At 44.2% G+C, this 23,005-nt stretch overlaps 1 protein-coding gene across 26 annotated transcripts in view; it reads left to right on the plus strand.

Moving 5' to 3' along the window:
* ADGRL3 (adhesion G protein-coupled receptor L3) overlaps positions 1-22,015 on the plus strand; it is a 492,302-nt gene extending 470,287 nt beyond the window's left edge. For 10 of the 26 annotated variants that reach the window (XM_048942764.1, XM_048942763.1, XM_048942772.1 and 7 more), the window contains 3 exons: positions 5,714-5,842; positions 9,153-9,170; positions 11,401-13,824. In XM_048942764.1, the coding sequence (XP_048798721.1) occupies positions 5,714-5,842; positions 9,153-9,170; positions 11,401-12,200 (947 nt within the window). In that variant the 3' untranslated portion in view covers positions 12,201-13,824. Of the gene's footprint in view, positions 1-5,713; positions 5,843-9,152; positions 9,205-11,400; positions 13,825-19,522 lie in introns of those variants that run through there. The other 16 variants (XM_048942777.1, XM_048942778.1, XM_048942779.1 and 13 more) reach the window with 7 other exon arrangements.
* Positions 22,016-23,005: the final 990 nt, after the last annotated feature.

Below are 23,005 nucleotides of genomic sequence, written 5' to 3' on the forward strand. Positions count from 1 at the left end.
ATTTCACTGCAGTCAGTATTAATAGCTTCTCAATGAATAGATTAGATGCTGCAAGTGACAACAAACCTATTTGAGAGAAATTTAATAGGGAGGTTTATTGAAGTTTATTAACTAAATCCTGTTGGCTATTATAAGAACACAGGTCAATAAATCTGAACGTCAGAGCGTTTGTTGAAGGAAACTAGGAAGAATGCTGAAGATAGCTGTTGTCCTTCAGCAAATGTGTGTGATTTCACTTTTCATAGTTACATTAATTGAATAACTTACAAGAGAACATGCAGAAGACCAGGATTTGTTAAAATACTTCAAAAATCTGTCCGCAACACAGTAAAGAGCAGTACTGAATGCTGATAAGAAAAGTCACAGAGATGACTGGAGCTTTGACTCATGCAAACCTGCTTTGAATGTATTTTCTTGGCCTGGGAGTAAAATGGAATAAGTTAATGTTCAATGATGTACAGAGCTAGCAAGAATTTACAAACAGATCTGTGCAGCAAGGTTATTTCAGTAATGTTCAAGTTAAGGAGGTGAGTTACTTACTATGATTAGAGTAAGGCAGTGTGTTTTTATTTGTTTCTTTGTTTTTAAATGGACACTTAGGAAAAGATTAATCTCTAACCACATCATTGGTGCCCTGGATAAATTAGTCTCACTGGTAGCCAAGGCACTGCAGTAACTCTGGGGACTGGGCCATACTCTCTCTGCAGGGTGGTCTGAAGTCCAATATATGAAGTGTGAGAAGCTAGTGGTCTTGATTTATGCGGTCTTTGGACAGAAGGATAAGTTGGCTGCTTTCAGGAGGCAAAGTGGGCAGGGGCAGAGCTCCCTACTCTATCCTGTGGGATGGGAGCAGCGAGAGTTGTGTGGACGGTAAATGGGGAAAAAAACATAAAGATTCAGGTTGATCAGAAGCACACCATTACAACCTTTCAGGAAACAACCAAAAAAGTAACAAGAACAATTACATTTTTGGACTCCCGGGTCAGAGGCAATGAAATATTTTGTTACAACTCAGATGTGCCTTTTCTGAACTATTTATTTTAGTTTTTACTCTAATGAAAAGATGACATCATAAGAGAGTCAAAGTCAGCTTTCATACAAACCAGTCTTGAGAAACAAAAAAGAAAAACATTTCATTTGGAAAATACTGGGCTTCTCTGGGCATTTTTGAAATGTTCAATTGATTGATTCGCTAGTTCACCAGCTTACATTTATTAAATGCTTTAGTCTGCTTTCTCTGCAAAACTGCACTCTTGGCATGCCTTCTCAGCAGTGGGGAAATCCTCCCTTCCCCAGTGTGCTTCCAACCTGCTAAAATGCATGTAGCAAGGCAAGAGCTCTTTTTGGCAAGTCTCTGAAAAGATACAAAGCCAGAAGAGACATGTGAGGGTATCCTTACCTATGTGGGCAGATGACCCTGAAAAAGCAGCGCTGCCCAAGCCATTGGCAGCCTGCTTAGGCCACACTGCATGACATTAATTTTCAGAAAGGCTGGAGGAGTACTTGGATATGTTTCCCCTTCTGTTGAGCAGACCACGCAGATGATTCAAGTTAGCTTAAATGCCTTTAAATGGCTTTGTCAGCCAGCTGCCCACAAGAAATTAGTTGAATTTTGTTCCTGAATGATACAACCTAGAGTCTGGTGGCATACACTTGTCATATTTCTTTTTGCCCTTTGCTTTTAGTTGAGTGTTTAAAATGTACCTGTTTAACAAGGTGCAGCTTTCTGTTGTGCTCACGCACCAAATTCCTGCTGTTAAACGCAGGCTCTGTTTGTGAACTTCTCATCCCTGTGAAAAAGGAAATTCCCATGTGAGCCTTTGGCCTTGAAGCCTCATCTTTTTCCCACTCCCAAGAGCAGGTATGCCCATATGCACACAACACAAGGTGGGTTTGGGAATGAGGTGAGTTTGCTTTCAGTAGAGTACCTTTGGCTAGCAGAACTGAAGGTGTTGCAGCGCAGCTGAACTGAAGCCAGCCAGCATAACTAAGCAAATAAAAAAGTGAAAAGCATGCTTGGTGACTGTGTGCTGGGCTTGGGTACTTCAGGAAATGGCAGAGGAGGAATTTGTTTAGGGAATGTTACCACTGAACTGCTGCAGAGCAAGGATGATGCTGGGCTGCATGATTTGCTGGGAGTAATTGGTGTCATGACATGGAAGGCTATGACATGTTGTGCCAAATAGGCCTATTTGCATCTTCTCTTAGCATTTGCAGAAGGCATGTGTTTTGATCCCAGGCTTTCTCTGTTGGACTTCACTAGCTGTTTATTACCACGGCCATTTTCATGGGTAGCCCACCTGCTTCTTCTGCTCATACCTCATCTGCAGACTTAATCTGCTTTTCCCAGTAGTCCTGGTGGTTGCTATAGCAATAATAAAGTGTTATGAAAATGGCAGGATGATACTTAAATGTATGGCTTGCAATACCTTTTTCTTTCTCCCTCCTGGGAAGGAGAAACTCAATAATGGGGATTCGGCTGTTGTATTATTGTTTTATCTTAAGCTTTAACTTCAAGCTCTCTGGAGCCTGAATGCAGTTTTTCTCCCTCAATCCTTTGAGGCAGGGAATGTTGCAGCTTTAAAGCAGCTAAGGAGAAACAAGACCCCAGATTAATGAATACAAGGCATATATAATTTTCTTTTTGAGATGCCAGAGGTTGTATTTTCCATGACACACACAAAGAGTGAAGTTTGCTGTGGGCAGCCCACCCTGATGGGAGCCTGCTGCTCAGTGCCCAAAATATTGAAAGGTATCAGAAAGAGATATCAGTGGATTTACTTTGGCTTTGCACCAGGAGAATTACTCAAAACTGACTTCAAAAGTGACATTTAGATCAGTAAATTAAAAAATCTTAACGCCCTCACAAATAAAGGGAAAGGAAAGCAGAAGATGTGGTATTTTTGTTTCGTGTCTGCATATAGAAATGGGTGGCTGTTTTGTTACACAAAGCCTCCTCTTGTACACAGATTTGCAATTGAAAATGACTGACTTATTCTGAGTTTTCCACTTTTTGTAGTGTTTGTAGTCAGAATCACTGATCTGCTTTAAAAGTTTCCAGGAACTATCTAGTTCATACAGTCCAGAAGGACCAGGTTGATGTGAATTTAGCTTGTTTCAGAGCCCACTGGGCAGCAGAGGGCCCCTGTGGTGCATGTAGGCAAGCCCAGGTGCTGTGTACTGACACAGATTGGCCCTTTTTGTCTCTTGCCATGCACTGCTCCAAGCTCAAGCTGCAGTGGGATCAGCTCATGCATGGCAACAGGTGGGGTACAAACCTGGGAAAAGCATCACTGTCTTTGTTGTGGGAACCTGATGTGTTAGACAAGATCATGCCAGCAACACATCATGTGAGATGCTTCTTTCTGTAGTTGCCATTGAAAGACACCTTGAGCAAAAGTGTTCAAAGCCATGGGGCAGGTACAGCCTTCTTCTCCATATCAAATCTCATGGCAACCAACTTGGAAATTGTGGTAAATCTCAAATGGAAGGATTATGTCACTTCGGAATTTGTGACTGCCATTAACTCTGGACTTTCCTGTTACTTGTATAAACGTGAGTCCCTCTTTGAATCTTTTGCGGCCCTGCTTGTTTGGAAGTGGTATAAAAGCGGAGGCTACTTTAATGTCCTTAGTAATCACACTGGTATAAAACAAGTGCAAGAAGAGAAGTTGTTCCTACAGTCTTCATCCAGTATGTGATAGTAATGATAGTAATGGATAAACGCGTCACCAGAACAAAAGGACTGACTCATTTGACAATGAGTTATATTCAAGGTTGCTTAGTTAAGTGTTCATATAATGTTTTTTTACAGGAGACAGCTTTGTTTCCTTATTTCCAAACACAACAGTTCATCTTGCTTTACATCAGTATAGCCAAAACATCAGGTGAGAGAAACCAGTATTTTTTGCAGCTGCATGTATCCATGCAGGAGCCTCCCTGGCATGCAGCCCTCATACAGCGCCGCCTTCTACCTTGTTCTGTGCTCAAAAGGCCAAGTGACCCGCTAGTGCCATTCGCCTCAGTACGGGAAGGGCTGGGGAAGCATAAAGGAGAGGCAGGACAGATTTTGCTTTCTTGAAATGCTCTGTTGGCGTGAGCTTTCACAGAGCTTGCTTCTGAGAAACTGACCTGGGGCTTGTATATTATCAGCAATGGCATTAAAAAAAAAAAAAAAAAAAAAAAAAGGAGGAAGCGAGGTTATTAGTTGCAGAGAAGAGTTTGCACCCAGAACATCAGCATCTTGCAAAGCCCGCCTCTACCACGCCACAGGGCCACCTTTACTCTTTACTCCCAAGAGAGGCAGATGGTGGACTCTGCATCCCATAGGTGACAAAGATGACCCCAAAAGAGTGGCTGGTGTTGAGGAATTTGCTTTCCAATCACTTGTTTGTGTTTGGGCAGCAGATGTTGGTGAAGCCAGTTAACCCTACCACTCCAGCTAGGGGCCAAGCTGGGATGTGGGGGTCTGGGATGGAGATTCTGGTGCCCTGGAAGAGGATTGGGCTGGGGAAAAGATGGTGGTCTGTTTTCTGTGCTCCTTCCCTTTCTCTTTGCCTGCTGATAGCCTTGGAATTGCCCCATTTAAGACTTGTTTTCTTAGTAGGAAGGATTTGTTCTAATGTTTTAGCCCAGGAAGTAAATGAAAATTACTTTATGCCCTTAAGTATTCCAGCAATGAGAGTGGGAATTGTCTTGGGGTGAGTTTTTGAATCAGCTGCCTCTCTGGATCCCAGGAGAGATTTAACAGGACAAGGGTTTAATGTTTTTTTGGTCCTGCAGGTCAACAAGAGGAGGGGGGAGGCTTTGCTTCAGGGATTGATGCTTGTGGTGGGAAATAGGGTGGGTCTTGGCATCCACCTGCTAAGCTGTGATGATCCTGAAAAGCAGAAGTCCAGAATCTGCAGCTCCAAGGGGCAAACCTAAGGGGAAGGCTGACAGCTGGCTGCGTACTCAGAAATGACAGGAAGGAAGGCAAAAAGATGTTTGCTTGGAAAACAGGGACTCTCCAAACATATGTCCCCATGGTCTGCTTTCAGTCCCAAGTGCAACACCTGCCAGGCCGAGGTGCTCTCACTACCCGCCTGCCAGGAGGCACTGGACAGCCCCTGAGAGCAGGAGCTGCAGTAAGCTCATACTCTTAGATACAAGAAACTGGTGGCCAGAGCAGAGCTCTCCAATAAGTGCTGAGAGCCTTTGAAGAGGTTGCATTTTCCGTCGTTTCTTTTTAATTATACTATTTCAGTTTCAAATACATTTCAAGGGACCAGTAAGAGAGATCCTAGGCCACAGTGGGAACTGAATGTGCTGTTTTATGTTAGTCTTTTTTGTTTTTTCTTCTTCATTTGGCACTTTTTGGAGAGTTCCCCCCACCTCCCCGCCATTGTGTAGGCTGCCATCTTTCTTTGTTTATTTGTAGCAAGCATGTGGGCATAGCCTTGCTTACACTCCGAGCAACTGGGGAACCACCATAAATGTAGCTTATCTGCTTTCTGATCCATTTTCTTTTGCATCAGTTTGGATTTGTGCATTGTCAGTAACATCTGTGCTGCTTTAGTGGCCTACAGTTCTCAAGTCTAATTAGCTGGCTGCTTGTAATCAGGACTAATTCAACTGTTGTCATTCTGAATGTTCTTTTTCCTTTTTTTTTATGCCACATTTGCCTGATTGACCTTTTTTGTTTTTTCTCTGTCTTCCTATCGGGCTGCTCCAGGAGCCATGGCTAATCATCTTATAACCAATGCTCTGCTTCGTCCTCATGGCACTAACAACCCTTATAATACATTGCTCGGGGAATCGGCGGTCTATAACAACCCTTCTGTCAGCATGTACAACGCACAAGGTGTGCTGGAGTTTCTCTCTAATTTTTCTAGTGAGAATTCCATTTTCTGTGGCTTATTTTTGCCCATTTCTTTCTTTTTTTCTTCTTCCCCTCTTCCCCCCCCCCCCACCCCCCCCAAACACTTTGTTTTTTTGGAACTGGGCACAGAAACGATCCTCCCTTTTCTTTCATTTCAGTGCATTTTTCCATTTTGTGTAGGCTTTTTTCCATGAGCAATCAAGTTCACTTTAAGAGACACTCATCAGTTCTACTCAAAGCATTCACAGTGGTTTTGATTTTGATTTATTTTTTTCTTAATCCCCTTGCTTTTGTATTGTTTTGGTCTTGTGTGTGTGTTTTGTCAGATGTATCCATTTCTCTGTTGTCTGCACATTTCCTTGTTAAACCATTCATTTCAGAAGCAGGAACACCTCTGAAGGTAAGTGAAGCTAAAATGGCCTTTGACACCAAAGCTGCTGTTGTTTGAAATGGCAGAGAGAAATGTGGTCAGCAGCACACCAGTATGTCTGCTGGAGGTTGCACAAGAAAAAAATGCCAAACCAAAAATGCCCTTGATTTGTAGGAAAAAATGACAGCTGAAGAGAGGAGCATAGGTCAGCTCCAAAGAGCAGAGTTTAGACGTTGGAGGAAATGTTTTGCCGTTTGCATTAATACATTTTGTATATTCTATTACAAAGTAAAAAGAAAGAAGGAATGGAAAAAGGCGTAGGGAAGCTCAGAGCTCTTGACACATTGTTCTGTGCACGAGAAGTGAGCAGGTAGAGTCAGTCGTATTCAGCTGAGGCTCCCTCTCTGAGGTCATTCTCTTGTCACCAGTGTGTGTGTGTCTGCTCCAGCTGTGGGGACAGGGCAGTATTTGTAGGCTGCTGTCCTGGTGCTGCTGCCCAGGCCAGGCTGAGGTGTTTGACAGGGATGGAAAAGCAGCTGAGGTGTGGAGTTTTCCAGCTCCATCCTGCTCTACCATTTCTTTTGGGGGATAGCGCTCTTTCACCTCTCCCCTCTAATGAAGGAGCCCATTTCCCATAAAGGATCCCTGAGGAAGGGAGAATAATGATGGTTATAATGGAAGCAGTAAAACCCCCATTGTGCTAAATAGCAGTGTATTGTTTATAACAGACATAGATATTGAACTGTATCACTAGGGTATTTTCATTCAGTCCACAAGGAAGCACATGTGTTTGACCTTTCTGTTGTTCATAAATTTCTTAAGCTATGCTAACATTGTGCGATAAATTTGCTTCCACTAATGTCTTCTAAAAAGGGGCTACTGTTAAACATGAAATGCTCTGAATTTTAAGATCTTTAGTGTATCACAAATGTCAAAACAAGCTTTCATATTCTGTATGTCTTCTTGCATGATAATATCGAGATTTGAGGGACTTTTAAATCAAGTGGCAGCAGGTAATGCTGGGTCAGTATCTAACTTCAGGCAAGTCCTGAGGTTCAGGTCTGGGGGCCTCAAATGGACAAAAGTGATTTGAGTGGAAATGTGACAAAAGGTTTTACATGCATTTTAATAATCTTATGTTCTTCTAGTTTATGAGACTGGATTCTGATACAATTACCTGAGTTAACAGTACATTATTCCACAAATAGCGTTACTGATTTGAACATGCTATTCGGTGCAACACAGCCAGATGGATGACAGAGAAAGTTGCCCAGCCTACATCCCTAGTATATTAAAGAAAGTGTGACCATTACTGATCCCACTTGAGCCACTGGAGCTTTGCCTTTGACTTCAGAGGCAGCAGAATGCGACCCATTATGTTCAGGCTGCAAGTTAGTTAATGATCAAAGAAAGTGGTATAGCTTTTGCTTTTCAAACTGGCTATTATCTTAGGACAAAGCATTCCATTACAAAGTGTGCGTATTAGGAGAACCAGCAGTGGAAAGGAAACTTAGCAAAACCCATTTGGATTCTCTGCGCTTTAAGGGCGCTGCACCAGCAACCTGGCTAAAGTAATGATAACACATTGTAAAAGTAGATGCTGTCACCATCTACAAGGGCTGGGATTGGAGTGCAGGGAAGGCATGCTAGCTAACATTGCCCTACTAACTCATTCCACATGATTTTCTTGCACCTTCATCTGCCACATCTGTTGTTGGCCGTTGACAGAGACAGGACTCTATAAAGATGACAAATGTGGAGTCTGGGGTGGTCTCCCCTTCCTCCTCTCCAGTTCTGTGCTTTAAAATACCTTCTCTGTTCAAGCTGAAGCTGCCCTGTCTCAGCAGGGGCTGGGAGCCCTAAAAAGCATTGCAAAGAAGCTGGGAATGAGAACCCAACAGGCCAGAGGCCATGTACTAGTGACAAAACCAATTCCTTCACGGGACAGAGTGTAAAAGGAGGAGGAGATGGTAGGTGAGGAGCCTGGCACCCCGCGGCACATGCGAAGCACTCACTACCCTTTGCATCTGATGGATATGTACTCACTCAGTCTCTTGGATACATAAGCGTGTCAAAATGGCCTAACTGCTTTTGTGATTGATAAGTTTAAGAGAAGAAGGAAATCACGTAACAAGCTCTGCTTAAATCACAGTGTCCCGCAGACCAATGCAAAGTGAGAAGCTGACACTTAACAATGGCTCTTCATCTTCATCTCTGGCTCTGCTTTTTTTTTTAACTCTTCCTTCTCAACAGCTTCATTTAGAGATGCCATTATTCGAACTACTATTTCTCTCACATTTGCTTGCAAATTCCATGTAATTTTCCATGTGTTTGGTTATAAAAAGAACAGAAAGGAAACACTTCCTTGCAAAAGTTTTTTAAATGCCAACAGCCCCATGATGAGCTAAGTCATACTCTTGCAAAGCGCTGTTGCAAAGGATGGACAGCAAAACAGTTTAGCAAGGAAATGGATTTCAGTTTCAACTGCCAGGGGTTATTAGAACTAACAGTAAGTAAAGCCATTCATTTTAAGACTCTGGAAATGACATTGACAGTGCCTGTCTTTTCAAGCATGACCATTGCCAGCTTTAGACTTCTCTTAACATTTCCAGGGATTATTTCTTGATGTATTGCACGCTGAACATTTATAATGGCATTGGATAAAGTTTTAAATGTGATTATATTTTCAATAAAACTGTAGTGCATTGATACTGCGGGTAAAATACTTTTCTGTCTAAAATGTCAATATTTTTAACCTGAAATAAACCATGTAACAAATTCATGTACTCTGGGCAGTGAAAATTATTTCCGTTAACTCTCTTTTCTGCACATCATCAATTTGCTTTTTACTCATGTTTCTCCTACTGTCGCTGTAAGCTTACTTGTTGTTTTTTCTTTCCTTTTCTTCATGCTGTCGTTTAGAGCCCTACAGAGAGACAAGTATGGGAGTAAAGCTAAACATTGCATATCAAATGTAATTTTTTTTAGTTCACTTTTATTGCATCACATATAGATGATGTAGTTAATAAAGGAAATTCATCTCACAGTTTTGAAATCAAAAGAATCTAAAGCATATGAATATACATATGTATATATCTGTGTATGCGTGCGTATGTGTGTGTGTATATATATATGTGTGTGTGTACATATATATATAGTGAAGATTAGATGATGCTTTCCTTTTTTGTTTCCCGTTTTTGTGATATCATTTACCCAAACTAGTTTCTCATTTAGCTGTGCGTGCAATTCTTTTAAACTTCACCTTTTGATTTGCGAGGTCATGGTATTTTTATACGGCTCGTTTCATTGCAGACCTCACTCTGTTTTCACATGTGATGCCTTCATTTAATTCCCTCTGAACCCTCCCAGCCTCTGGCTCTATGCATTGGCAGCGGAAGCATTGCTTGGTGCCTAAATGCATACGGCACTCAGCTATCAGACAGATGCTGTCGTGTCCGTCACCCATTGCAAACGATCCTCCCCCTGAAATGCTCACTTCCCATTTCTTCCCAAACATCGTGGCTCATTTGGAGAGCTTCCAACATGAAAATAAGCGGCTTTGCTCTATGTCTGTGATAGCTAGTTGACTTTTTGCATAGCCCCCTTGTTTGTTTGGAAACCCAGGATACGGCATCACCTTCCAAGCTTTAGAAACCTAAAAGACGACAGATACATTTGGGCATTTCACTCAAAAGACAGAAAAAAGCCTGCACTAGCACTTTCCAGCTGTTGTCATGCAAACAACTACGACATCGCAGATATAGACCGAATCCTGTATTTTCAGAAGGTACACATGCCATGTACCAAGCATGGTAAGAGCAACTGTTAAATTGTCGGCTAATGGCTCCTCTAATCCACTGCTGCTTGCTGGGAGTTGCTTATGATTTTTCGGCAACACCCGTAGCCCTTAGCTGAAAGGTCGATATGGGATTTTGTGCTTTCCCATGTCTGTCTTTGCTGGCCATGATAAAAAAAACCAAACCAAACCAAAACAAAACAAAAACAAAAAACAGTGTGTGACAGCTTAACCTGCCTGTGGCCTGGGTTACTTCTCCCTTGCCTACCTCCTCCACCATAACCCATAGAGTCAGTAAGGATGGCATCAAGCCCCAGCCTTGTGCTGGCTGTGTTGACAGGCCAGTAAAAATGAGACAGCAGTCAGTGGTACAGTAGCAAGCAGGACAGTTCATTGCTGAAATTCAGAGGTCTCATTTATGCAGCTGTCTGTGCATTCTGTGTGCAAGCCAGGCATATATATTTCCCTGGGCTGCCTGTTCAAATACAGCAGGCAGTGAAGAAGGTTGGCAGGAAAGGCTCAGGAATGTCCCAACAACCCGAGTGTGTGTCCCACCATGTCTGCCATACTGTGGCAGTGATGGTACTTGCTCTACCTTCCATCTCTGCTTTCACTCGGAAAGGGAGATGGAAAGTATTTTTAAAGGCTGTGCGAGGCCCTGTTACAGCTGTCCCCTGTACCAATTGCATTAGGAAACTCCCACCTGACCAAGATCAAGTAAATCATTTTGGCTGTGCCCTTGTGCCATGAGAGGTAGGATACTTAGTCTTCTTCCAAAAATGCTTTGGACAGGAGCACTTTGTGGCCCTGTGCTGGCTGCATGAGCTAATCACGAATCTTACCTTTAGCAGAGCACTCATGCCTTTCCTCTGATAGGCAGTGCAGATTTATTTCCCCCCTCCGAAGCTAGTAAGGATACAGTCCCAAGTGAAGTTCAGCTGATGATTAACCTGCACAGCAAATACTTCTCCTCAGCTGGGGTGAATTGCCAAAGCCTTGCAGCAAGGGCACTTTGGCCCAGTTAAGGCTCATGTATCGCTCAGCTCCCAGGGAACATGCAGAGCAAATCCCAGACCCTCTGGAAGCAGCAGTGCACAACAGCGAGAGGAAATATTGGCAGGGAGAGGTTATTCCCTCCTGCTAGCTATTGCCCTCCATTTTCCAGCAGCGAGACCCTAAATCAGCGGCGAGGCCTTAAGGCAGCGAAGTGGAGCTGCACCCTCACACCTGGGATAAAGCAGTCTCCCTAGTGTGAGACGGCATGCCGCTCGCTTTTCCCCGGCCCTGTGGCAGCCTAGGAAGGGTGTGAGTGTGCACGTCCCGCGTGAGTGTCCTGTTTGTACAAGTCACCCTCTCTTGTGTAATGTTTTTCAGAGGGGCTTCTGAACAATGCCAGGGATACAAGTGTCACGGATACTCTACCACTGAATGGTAATCACGGCAACAGCTACAGCATCGCCAGCGGCGAGTACCTCAGCAACTGCGTGCAAATCCTCGACCGCGGGTACAATCACACTGAGAACGCCCTCGAGAAGAAGATCCTGAAGGAACTCACCTCCAACTACATCCCCTCCTACCTGAACAACCACGAGCGCTCCAGCGAGCAGAGCCGAAACCTGATGAACAAACTCGTCAACAGCGTGGGCGGCGGGAGCGAGGACGACGCCATCGTGCTGGATGACGCCACCTCCTTCACCCACGAGGAGAGCCTGGGCCTGGAGCTCATCCACGAGGAGTCAGACGCCCCGCTGCTGCCCCCCCGTGTGTACTCGGCTGATGGCCCCCAGCCCCATCTCTACAGCCGGCGGCGCATCCCACAGGACAACAGCGAGAGCTTTTTCCCCTTGCTGACCAACGAGCACACAGACGACCTCCAGTCGCCCAACAGGGATTCTCTGTACACCAGTATGCCCACGCTGGCCGGCATGCCCGTGGCGGAAAGCGTTGCCGCCAGCACCCAGACCGACCCCCCGCCGGCAAAAAGCGGTGACGCGGATGATGTTTACTACAAGAGCATGCCCAACCTCGGCTCCAGGAACCACGTCCATCAGCTACACACGTACTACCAGCTAGGCCGAGGCAGCAGCGACGGCTTTATAGTCCCGCCGAACAAAGAGGGAACCTCCCCGGACGGCAGTGCGAAAGGACCCGCTCATTTGGTCACTAGTCTATAGAAGGTTAAGCAAAAATGAAGCAAACGGACACCCACAGCCCCTCCGTAACACTCGGTTTACTGTTCTGAGTTAATACAAGCAGTGGTAATATTGTGTGTACTCCTAAATCTTCATGCTGTTCTAAGCGAAATGAAACTCTCAGACTTTTTTTACTGGAATTTTTAGGCCAGCCCGGAGAGAACAGGAACTGCTGCCCCCTCCCTCCCCCCAGTTCCTCCCCATCCTCCCTCCCTTCAGACAGACTTCATTATGTTAATGAAAGAGATAGGACAGATAACGGCACACTTCGTGGCCTTCTCAAGTTATGCTGTATTTGTTTAAACGATCCTTGATGCTGTGTTGCTCTTAATACTGAGGACCTGATTTAAGAAAGACAAAAAAAATGCAAAGAAAAAAAAAAAAAGGCCAAAAATGTGCATTTGAAACTAGTAGCGATGACGCATCTAGGTGGGATTGCTGCACAAAACAAACAAGCTAGCAAACTGTCTGTTACAAATCCGGATCTTGCAGCGGGGTTTGGTCACTCACAACTCGGTTTGATCGCAGCGCCCTTCGCTGTGGGAGCAACCGAAACAAAAATTAATGATACGGAAGGGAATCCTAGAATTATATGCTAAAGGCATATTTTATGTTTTGCTGTATTAACTGACGATCAAAACTAATGGCAGAAAAAGAGAATCAAACAATTTCTATGTAATGTACAGATACTAGCATTGCACATATAGTCTGCTTTCTGTTCCTCCAGAAATTGCGTCCCTGTTAATGTAGTGGAAAAAAAATAAGAACTTTTTCTGTTGTGCTGGTCTTGTAAGTTTGTCTACCAGTAGGAGCAAGGTTTTTCATAACTCCTGTTTTTCTTTTCTTTCCTTTTGCCTCTCCCCTCCATCCCTCCCATCCTGGTAAAAAGTCTCACTGGGCAGAAAAACAAACACCACTTTCTAAGGACCATTTTTAGAAACGCGATGGCAGTTTCTTTCCAACCTAGAGAGTCTTTTCTTTCCTCATCGTGTATCTTTCTCAAGCCGCCATATGGCCGGCAGACTTTTTGCAGAATAGAGCAGGGCAAACTTTATGTTTACAGTGCACAACCGATCGTAACAAGAATCCTGTGAAGCATCTTTGGCAAGCAGCCCCTCACCCAGGCCGTAGGTTCGCATCTAGAAGCCAAGAGGTTTTTGTAGTCGTAGCGGGGCTTCTGCATGAGACGGTGATTTCCCCATAGGAGCTAAGGGCCTTCACGGCCCCGTCCGGTCCCCGTTTAGGCACTTGTAATGCAGTGGTTAAGAAGAAATTTGATTGATGCGTAGTGATCTAAAAAGTACTTTTGCAGTGATTTTTAAAGAAAAAAAAAAAAAGTCTTCTGTTCATTCTTTTGCCTAACAGGAAATTTATTTATTTGACATGATTTCAAGTAACATAGGCTTTCCAGAGGTAAATTAGCAGCACGGAGTATAATTTCTTCTTTTTTTTCTTTTTTCTTTTATTTTTATTTTTATTTTTATTTTTAATTTATGATCATTTTGTATGGTCTCAGCAGTTGAATGACCTCATTACTAATATTTGTTGTAAAAGTGAAGCTTGTTTGCCAACCAATAAACAACTGATCACAATTTAGAAGACACTGTATGTATGTACTGTACAATTAATCGCTCTTCTCTGTTGTTCCTTTCTCCATTTCTGTCTTCAGTATGAGTTTCCAACTCCTTTAGGGCATGGGTGAGCAATGCCAAAGAGAGGAGGCCTGGCTGAGCAATTTAAGCACAACCATTACCCAGCTACAGCTAAGTAGAAGTATCAGGCTAGCAGCACTTGTATCTGGCTGAGAACAAAGCTGGCCCACGTTTCTTGCAGGTTATCCTAGGTCTGCTTTGTGCCTACTGTATAAACCAGACAATGACATGCAGATGGTTTGAGCATAGTATTTCGTATGTCTTTTTAATCATTGTAATGATTTTTTAATTATTTTTTATTTTTTAAGTTTGATTCTTCTGAGATAAATACCACTGGTAGCATGTCAAAGAGTAAAACAAGTTCCCGTTAGGCCTCAGTTGTTGTTTGCTGTCTTTTTATTTTCTTGCTCCAGGTGTATGCAGAGCTATCCTTCGCCAAAAGTTCAATTGCCAGCCCGGGCAACACTATGCTAGAAACCCCACTGTACTTCCCAGTGGCCCAGCCCCTCTTCAGGTCCCTCCAGAGCAACTGAGTCTCTGCAGTGGCTGTCCTGAGCCACCTGAGGTGTTGCTGCAGCCAACAGCTCAGGCCAAAATGCCTTGGGAAGGAAATCTCATTTCTGACCAGGCTGTGCCTCCTGCCAGGTCTAGATTTTGGCCTTTCCCACCAGGAGTTTGGGAATTACAGCAAAACAGCCACCAGCTGTGCCCTTGCTCTTGATAGTGCTGCCCCACTGGCTTCTAACTCGCTGCCTCCTTGTGTGGTTTTATTTTCTGTGCCAGCAGGGACTGAGCTGGGAGGCAAGTGGTAGATTCATGCACGCAACTGTTTAGATCCCATCACCAAACCAATTTTTGCCACAGTCCAATTGAGACTGTGAGGCCTTGAAGTATCTCTGTTTTGGAGAAAGTTAAAGCTCTTCTACCATATTAGTCTCCAAAAAGTGATTTTCCAAGGATTTGGTGGGATTAAACTCCTGCTAAGGGTGAGATCCACTGTAGCCAATATTGCTATGATAAAATGGGAGACAGGTGATCAGTGCAGTGCGCCTGAAACTGCAAGAACAAACCAGTAGTGGATTTGGTATGAGATGACTGTATGATACTAAATATCTTTGGCTTTCTTCAATCTAAATGGCCGTTCTCACCTGGCCCCTTCCCATGTATTTCTGATTCAGCAAGAAACAGGCTTTTCCCCCCTTCTCCATCCCTTCTCGCAAGAGCTACTGTCCTCCAGTTACCATGTCTATTAGCACTTTGATTGCAAAAAAACAGTTTATTTTCAAGCTGATTATTTCCGTCCCCAGACTGAGCTGGCACCACAGGGTTCACTGTTGGTGCTTCTTACAGATTTGGAAACAGCTGAATCACAAAACAGAGGGGAAATAGATATCATTAATTACATCAAGCTAAATATGTTTTAAGACTATCATTTGGTTTGGGAAGGAGGGAGCAAGATGGAGGTAATTTTTTTCATTTTTTCCTCTTTGAAACAGTTTATCATATCAGATAGTTGATTATTGGCATGGTGAAGATTTCTGCTTGTTGATAAATAACTCAGTAGATGTGTTATGTGACTGACAACACAGCGGTGTCTTTTGTGCAGACTGCAGCACGTGAAACTCAGCTAAAGCCCTTGAAGCCTAAAATGCTGTCGGAGTGGGAGGTAGAACCGCAGAACCACTGAGGCATTTCTTAATGCTGAGCAAAGGCAGGGAGATGCAAGAGAATAGCGTGTGGTACAAATGATGGCTTGATGAAGAGGCAGTAACAATTATGGTATTAAATCCATACCTATGATTGGGGCACACAACTTTGCCGGATGGTTTGAAGTGGATAAACAGCCCTGTATCAAAGGGATCTTTTTTTTATAGAGATTTGTTAAAAGAAAGAAAGGGAGAAGAAAAAAATATATATCTTTAGAGATAGAATATTAAAGCTTCATCATTTGACTGCAGTAAGCATCTGACTTTCCATGGAAAACAGAGTAGAGGAAAAAAGCAATGCTTGGTCCTGCAGAACAATTGATCTTATTTACAGACCTTCCCTGTTGGAAACATGGGACTACTTTAAGGACATGTTGGTTGCTGGGCAAGTATGGAGTGAGAATTTGCAATGACAGTGCATAGCTTGAGTCATCCTTTCTTCTAAAAGTCTTGCTTGCATGTTGGAAGGGGGAACAGAGAAGTACAAGACTGAGCATTGCATGCCATGTCCCGTCATCCTGGGACATTTTGCAAGTAGCAAATCTCTTTTTCCCATGCTCCTTCTAACCTGCACATAAGCAAGGTTACTTTCTTTGTGTAATCTCATATCAGATGCCAGATTGCCCATAGCTACTGGATGATGCACCAGTTTGCTGGGCTACCACTAAGTTTCCTACTGCTTAAGGACACTTAGGCTCCGAAGGACAGTGCTGCTCATTTTCTGCAAAAGCCATAAGGGAGAAGCTGCATGAGACTGTAAAGATCTCCCCAAAGCTTCTGAAAGAGAGACAAGACATGACAAGAAAGACTACAAGACTATGTAGGCTAGAAGTTTAGGATGTTCATTACAGCTTCGTAAATACCACATATTGCTTACTATGGTGCTACTCTTTTCCTTGTAGTGATTGCATTTAATTCCCTGAAATCTGAGTGATGATGGTCCTTGTGTCCCTGCCCGTGTCCCTGTTGCCCTCACACACTCTTGATTTTGACAGTTCATAAAGAATATAATACCCTGCAGACTGGCCTGCACAACAGGAATGAAAGCATAGCTCGTCTTATTAAAAGCTGTCTCAGGAGAGCCTAAGAGCAGTGTCTTGGTCATCTGTCTCACTCTGATTTTCTCCCTCTGTTTGAAAAGATCTTTATTTTTAGCTACCTGCTAGCATTCAGCTAGACTCTATGCAAATTTTGTTCAATGAATATTTTAGGGTTTAAATAGTCTGAGCTCATGAACATTCTCTAAGCATCGTGTCGGCACAGGTTCTCTGGTAACAAAGCTGAGAACATCCTGCAGCACAAAGCTGGAAACAGATAAAATCAGTGATTAATGCTCCCAGAGAAGGCAGCAGCCACACTGTCAGTGAGCATCCTGAGCTCACTGGGATAAAAGCAAAAGCAAGTGGGGCTGCGGGCCCAGGATGGCGTTTTTGCAGTCAGTTTTTGCTGCTGGGCGTTGAGCCAGGGCTGTATGAGCACTCAGTGGGTCAGCATGTCTTGGGGATGTGTGGGGTCATACAGCTGGTAGCATGTTTTCCCAGTTCAGGGGAGATGGTCTGATTAACGCTGAAATATTGAGACTATTCAGCATAGCCACAACTTGGAAATCTTCCCCTTCTACACCAGAATAGCTCTTAACAGGTGGTTACTGTTTGTTGTATTTGGTACTCCAGATGGTGATAGTCTCCTCCAGCACAATGCCAACAAAACAACTCAGCTTCCTAACTATTTGCTGTCTTTTTGATTTCCCCCCTCCCTCACTTTTTTTCTTATGTTTCTACTCCTTAAATACTCTGTACACATGTAAAAACCCAAACTAAAACCTCGATAATAAAATATATATATATTGGTAAACCCAGAGCAGTTATTATGTGCTGGAAGCAAACGCTTGCTTTTTGATAGTGCTGCTTAAACCCAAAGCAACAACTGAAATGCAGGAGCAGAGCTGCACGGCCTCCCAGCTGGTGTGCATGGCCACTTTATGGATGAGGCCTGAATCCCTTGTCCCATAAAAGTAATCTTACGCCCAAAGAGAAGAAGCATCCACTTTTGTTTAATGGGCAAATTGTTGCGTCCTGGTGACAAGAATGAATATAGTGAGAGCCTACAGCTGTCTTTTACTTTTTTCTTTCTTTTTGGTCTTAAAGCATGGAATATTTATGGCTTCCCTCGATGCCGTGCATAGCTCACTCACGCTGGCAGGACAGCACATTAAACATAGAGTTCTGGTGCAGAAAAGCAGTGCTGCATTGCTCTGAACACATACAGATAACCCAGTATCTTCCATTGCTGCTTACAGCCAAGTGTATGTACTGTTACGAGTTCAGAAAGGTTATTTCCAGCAGCTTGATGCTCCATGGGTACATTATGGTTATAATAAAGCTGTTTTCATACTGTCTTGTCCCACCTCCCCCCAAGGCATCTCGTGCAGAATTTAGGTCCCTATGGCAGGAAAGCTCAATGCAAAAAGCCTGTGCTTTAGAGGCTTTGTGCCCTAGTCGCAGCAAAGGCTTTGCCTTTCAGCAGACACAAGTCTCTGTTAACCTCCACTAATAAATGGGTTTTGGGGGATGAAGGGTCAACAACTTCATTAGCTGGGCCAAGTTTATGGAGGTTAAAAGGAGCTTTCCCTCTAGTTTTCTGTCTGGAAAGGAAGGGCTGTATGTTTTTCAAGGTTGGCAGTCCTGTTAGCAAGGCTCTCCATGATAGATAAATGATGTAGTACATTGATGCTGTGCCTTCCCAGTCCTGCACGCACCTGGGCTCTGCCTTCCCACAGCCTCCATTTTGGCAGATTCCTGATTGCTGTCATTCATACATGCAGGTGAAAGGATAGTATGGTTTTAAAGAGTGCTTCATATTCAATAGGTGGGATTTTGGATTCTTTCCCCCAGAGTACAGTATACACCCAAGCATTTTTAGCTGTTTATGATACAAAGCAACGTAGAAATGAAAGGAGAAAGTGCAACCCACTGCCTGGAACAAAGTGATGAGCTACAAGGAAAGGAAGAAATTTTGTCCTTTTCAAGGAGCAGCAAAAATAGACAAGCTGAGGGATAGTGAATAGTGAATAGTTTCTGTTTCTACCCCCGGCACTTTCCTGGTAGCACTTTCTGTATGAGTTTTGCTGCAGCAGGGATTTGCTGGCCGTTGGATGGACAGGATATGGAGTGATTTATCCTAAAAAATAGGCTGTAATTCTCTTCCAGAGTATGTCTGGCCTACCTTAGCCTCTCCCTGGGCATTAAGGGAGTCTGTTACCTGAATCATTCCAAGTGTTCTTGCACGTGTCTGCTTCACCTCAAGCAGCATGTGGCTGCCTTCCTGACCCGTGCCCCTGCAAGCAGGCATTTTCCTCCTGGAGCTGCAATTATTGCAGAGACAGCTGTACGGTAGAGCTCTCAGAGACAGCCTGTGAAGTGCCCTTCAGATAATGTCTGATATCAAAACAAATCTGTTTACTCTGCAGTGATTCCTATTGATTGAAAAGTGGGGACCCCTTGAAAATTGCCATTTGGTCCAGCAAGCCCCATAGCTTTGTACAAGTTCAGAGCTGTGGCTCTGGAGCTGTGCTCACCATGGGAGCAACTTGCATCTGGGCACAGCTGATCCTCCAGACCCTTTGGTTGGTTTCAGATGCTCCTAAAAGCAGCATGCGTTTTTCACTGAGAGGGCAGTGAGGCATTGGCACAGCTGCCCAGACAGGCTGTGGATGCCCTATCCTTGGAGGCGCTCAAGGCCACTTTGGATGGGGCTTGGGCAGCCTGATCTGGTGGTGATGCAACCAGCCCACGGCACGGAGCCTGGAACCAGGTGATCTTTGTGGTCCCTTCCAACCCAAACTATTCTATGATTCTATGACCACAGAGGTTACCACCTGGCTTGCCCCCTGGCTGGCTGTGAGGCTTTGCTCTGGGCTTTACCTCTCTCCCCTTGTTCTCCACAGAGAGTGGCCGGATGCCCAAGCAGGAGCCAGTCTTCAGGAGGGTCACCATGGAAGACAGCGTCATCTAGCATCTGTACCACACCACCCTGGCTCCTCACTGCCTCGGTTTGCCCATCCTGCCACGGGAGGGCCCAACAGGAGAGGCCCAGCCACCAGCCTCGAGAGAATCCTCAGCAAACCCTCTCATCCTCACGGAGAAACCAGCCTGGCCAGGCTTTCTGCTGCACTGAGGACCATACCTTCTTGCTTGGCTGGTTTGTTGCTTTTTTTAAGATGAGCAGAACTGGCAAAAAAAAAAAAATTATTTTGCAATTCTGTCTGCTCCTAATGTTGGCTTCTTGACTGGAAAACACAGACATGAGCGTGCTTGCCTCACTTCCTGGACCCCGCTCCACTGCAACCAGATCCCTGCTGTAAATACAGGGAGTCAAAGAGGGAAGGAAAAAATATACAAAGAAATGACCTTGGTGCCAGAAGAAGGTGAATTGCCATCACTTGTAAATAGGGATCGACCAGCACACGTACCTAGCAAAGGCTTCTGGGGAATGTTGCTTGGATTTTATTGTCATGTGTAAATAGAGATATTTTTTGTAAAAATAAGCCTTAGTTTCTCGCGGATCATGATTCTCCCTCAGCTCAGCTGGGGATAGATGGACTGGAGAGCCTGGCAAGAGTCCTGCAGCCCAGCCATACTGTGGCAGCATGGGAGGCAGCTGGAGGATGAGGGCAGAGGACTCAGTAGGAGTTTCTCCTTCGCTCCTACCAACAGGGAGGACTTTCTGGCCTTTGTTCTCCCCATGGAGCTATACCCACTGAGGGCTTGGGTACCTTGGTGCAGGTGTGGGTGGGATGGGCAACATCATCATGAGGGATACAAGCTGTGTTGGTGTGGTTCCCATGAGTCTTTTAACATTAATTAAGAAGGAAAAAAAAAAAAAAGAAAAAAAAGAAAGAAAAAAATACACCAGATCGTGAATGGCATTGGGCCAATTCTTCAGCTCAGTCCTGCAGTGCCAGTCAGCAAGCAGGGCTGTGCTTCAGCACAGGGTTTTGAAGTGTGGCAAAAGTGGAGGAGCCATGAGGTTTCAACTTCACCCTGCACAACTCAAAGGCTTCTTCTTCCTCATTTACTCTGAGTCCAACTGCAGAGATTCATGCAGCAGATGGAAAATGCTTACCAGACTGAAAAAAAAAAAAAAAAAGGAGCATTTCTGAAAAAATGACCCGGAATAACTTCCTCTAGCCATAAAAGGCTGTCACTTTTTTTTTATTTTTCTTTTTTTTTTCCCCCAGAGATAAAAATAGGAAAGATTTCTTCTCAGAAAGAGTGATGAGATGTTGGCACAGGCTGCCCAGGGTAGCGGTGGAATCACCATCCCTGGAGGTGTTCAGGAGATGTGGAGATGACCACGGAGGGATGTGGTCAGTGGGCATGATGGGAATGGACTTGTGGTTGGACTTGGTGATCCTGGAGGTCTTTTCCAACCTTAATGATTCTATGATTCTAAGATTCTATGAAAATCAGGAAAAGCAACCCCTTGCTTTGTGCCAGAAAGGTGCTGGGAACTAGCCAGTAAATTAAGAAGAAAAGAAAAAAACCTCCCAAGAGTTACGAAAGATTTCAGCACAAGAAGATGACCCTATGCATTCTACAGCCCGAAAGGTTAGAGTTGAATCCTGGCCTGGGGAAATATGGGGTGTTGCATAGGATGAAAGCTGGCTGTGATTGAAAGCAGAAATCCCCTGGGTTTTTTTTCAGTTTTTTTTTGTTTGTTTGTTCGTTTGGTTTTGGTTTGTTTTTTTTTTTTTCCCAGTAGATCACTAGAAAGCAGCTGGGTTGCTTTTTTTCTCATTGCAGCCCTTCCTATGAGTTTTTCTCCTCAGATAACTTTGTCCTCCTGCACCCAAAGCTTCCAGTGTGATGTCTAGAGGAGTTATTCTACAACCAGCAGTGCCAATGGGCGCGCTTTGATACTTTGTCACTGATGGTGACAGCTCAGAGCCCAGCCCAAGTTCTAACAAAAATGACAAATCCCATCCAGCCCCTCCACCCTGATGGCATGCAGATTGGCAGCTGCAGACATGAACCACCATGGCATGGGATAATGCAACCAGCCACAGCTGGAGGGATCCAAGATTTAATTGACAAAGCCAGTGCATCCCATTAGCACCCCCAAGTCATGTTGCTCCCCAGGCAGAGATTTGGTTCAAGCCAGCCCCAAGTCAACAGTGATTTACATTTCACTTGCTTTGCATAACGTCAGTGGACTTCCTTACTCCTCAGGCATGGAATGAATCTTAATACATTGTAATTACTGTACTCCTGTTGATGACACAGTATGAAAAACTATCACGGAGAGCATTAATAAAATGTACATTATGAAAAAGAATTGGGTACCGTCTAAAATGAGTAGTGCACCTGGTTTTACCATCTACACCAGCTCATTACAGCTGCCCTTGTGTTTACTATTAAAATGCCTCATCCAGGCTGCTTGTGCTGCAGCTTTGCATTCCTGTTGGATGGAGAGCACCAAGAGGGGTTAACCTGGGAACTCTTTCAAACTCTTATTTTAGTGATGTGTCTGTATTGCCATTGTGACCAAAATGAGTTGATGGGTTCATGGATGAGTGGCGAAGACTTGGAGGCAAGGTAGGATTGACATGCACTACAAGAACAGAATTCATTGCTGTATTATTTTCAAGAGACTGAGCCGGCAGCATCTCAGTAACTGAAGAGATCTTCACTGTTTTATTTATGTATAAATGTTTACTTAGCCACTGATTTGTTTAGCAGAATTTGTTAGCAAATGGAAATTGTAAACGATAACATGGTGTCTATTTTTAAATTTATAGACTTCCATCTATAGTGAAAATCCAAGATTTCCAAAGTGCCTTTGTTTAATGGCAATCAACACACTCTCTTGTATTTGCTTCCTGGTAATTGCAATTAGCAACTGCAGTACTTTGCATAAAACCCATTTGACCCTCGTACAGGAGGTCTGAGTGGCAGTGTGCCTAAGTCATCGTGCACCACAGTTTAGAGACATTGATAGGACAAGAAGGAATGGCCTTAAGTTGTGCCGGAGGAGATTCAGGTTGGATATTAGGAAGAAATTCTCAAAGCAATAAGGCACTGGCACAGACTTCCCAGGGAGGTGGTGCAGTCACCCTCCCTGGAGGTGTTCAAGAACCGTGGAGATGGGCACTGAGGGATGTGGTCAGCAGGCATGGTGGAGTTGGACTGGATGGTCTTGATGGTCTTTTCCAACCTTCGTGATTCTATGATTGCTGTGGTGCCCCACTGCCAGTTTGGCTGCCCTTAGGGCATGAGGCATTCACTGCACACTTCTTCTGTGAGAAGACCCTAATTCCAGAACTGAGTAACCCAATTAACTTCGGGTAATGCAGCAGGTGGCAATATGCAGGGAAATGAAGAGGGGGAGCCTCAGGTGTATTTAAAGGCACTGCTTCATTACCCAGCAC

Source organism: Lagopus muta, chromosome 4 (genome assembly GCF_023343835.1).
Source record: "Lagopus muta isolate bLagMut1 chromosome 4, bLagMut1 primary, whole genome shotgun sequence".
Classification (NCBI taxonomy): Eukaryota; Metazoa; Chordata; class Aves; order Galliformes; family Phasianidae; genus Lagopus; species Lagopus muta.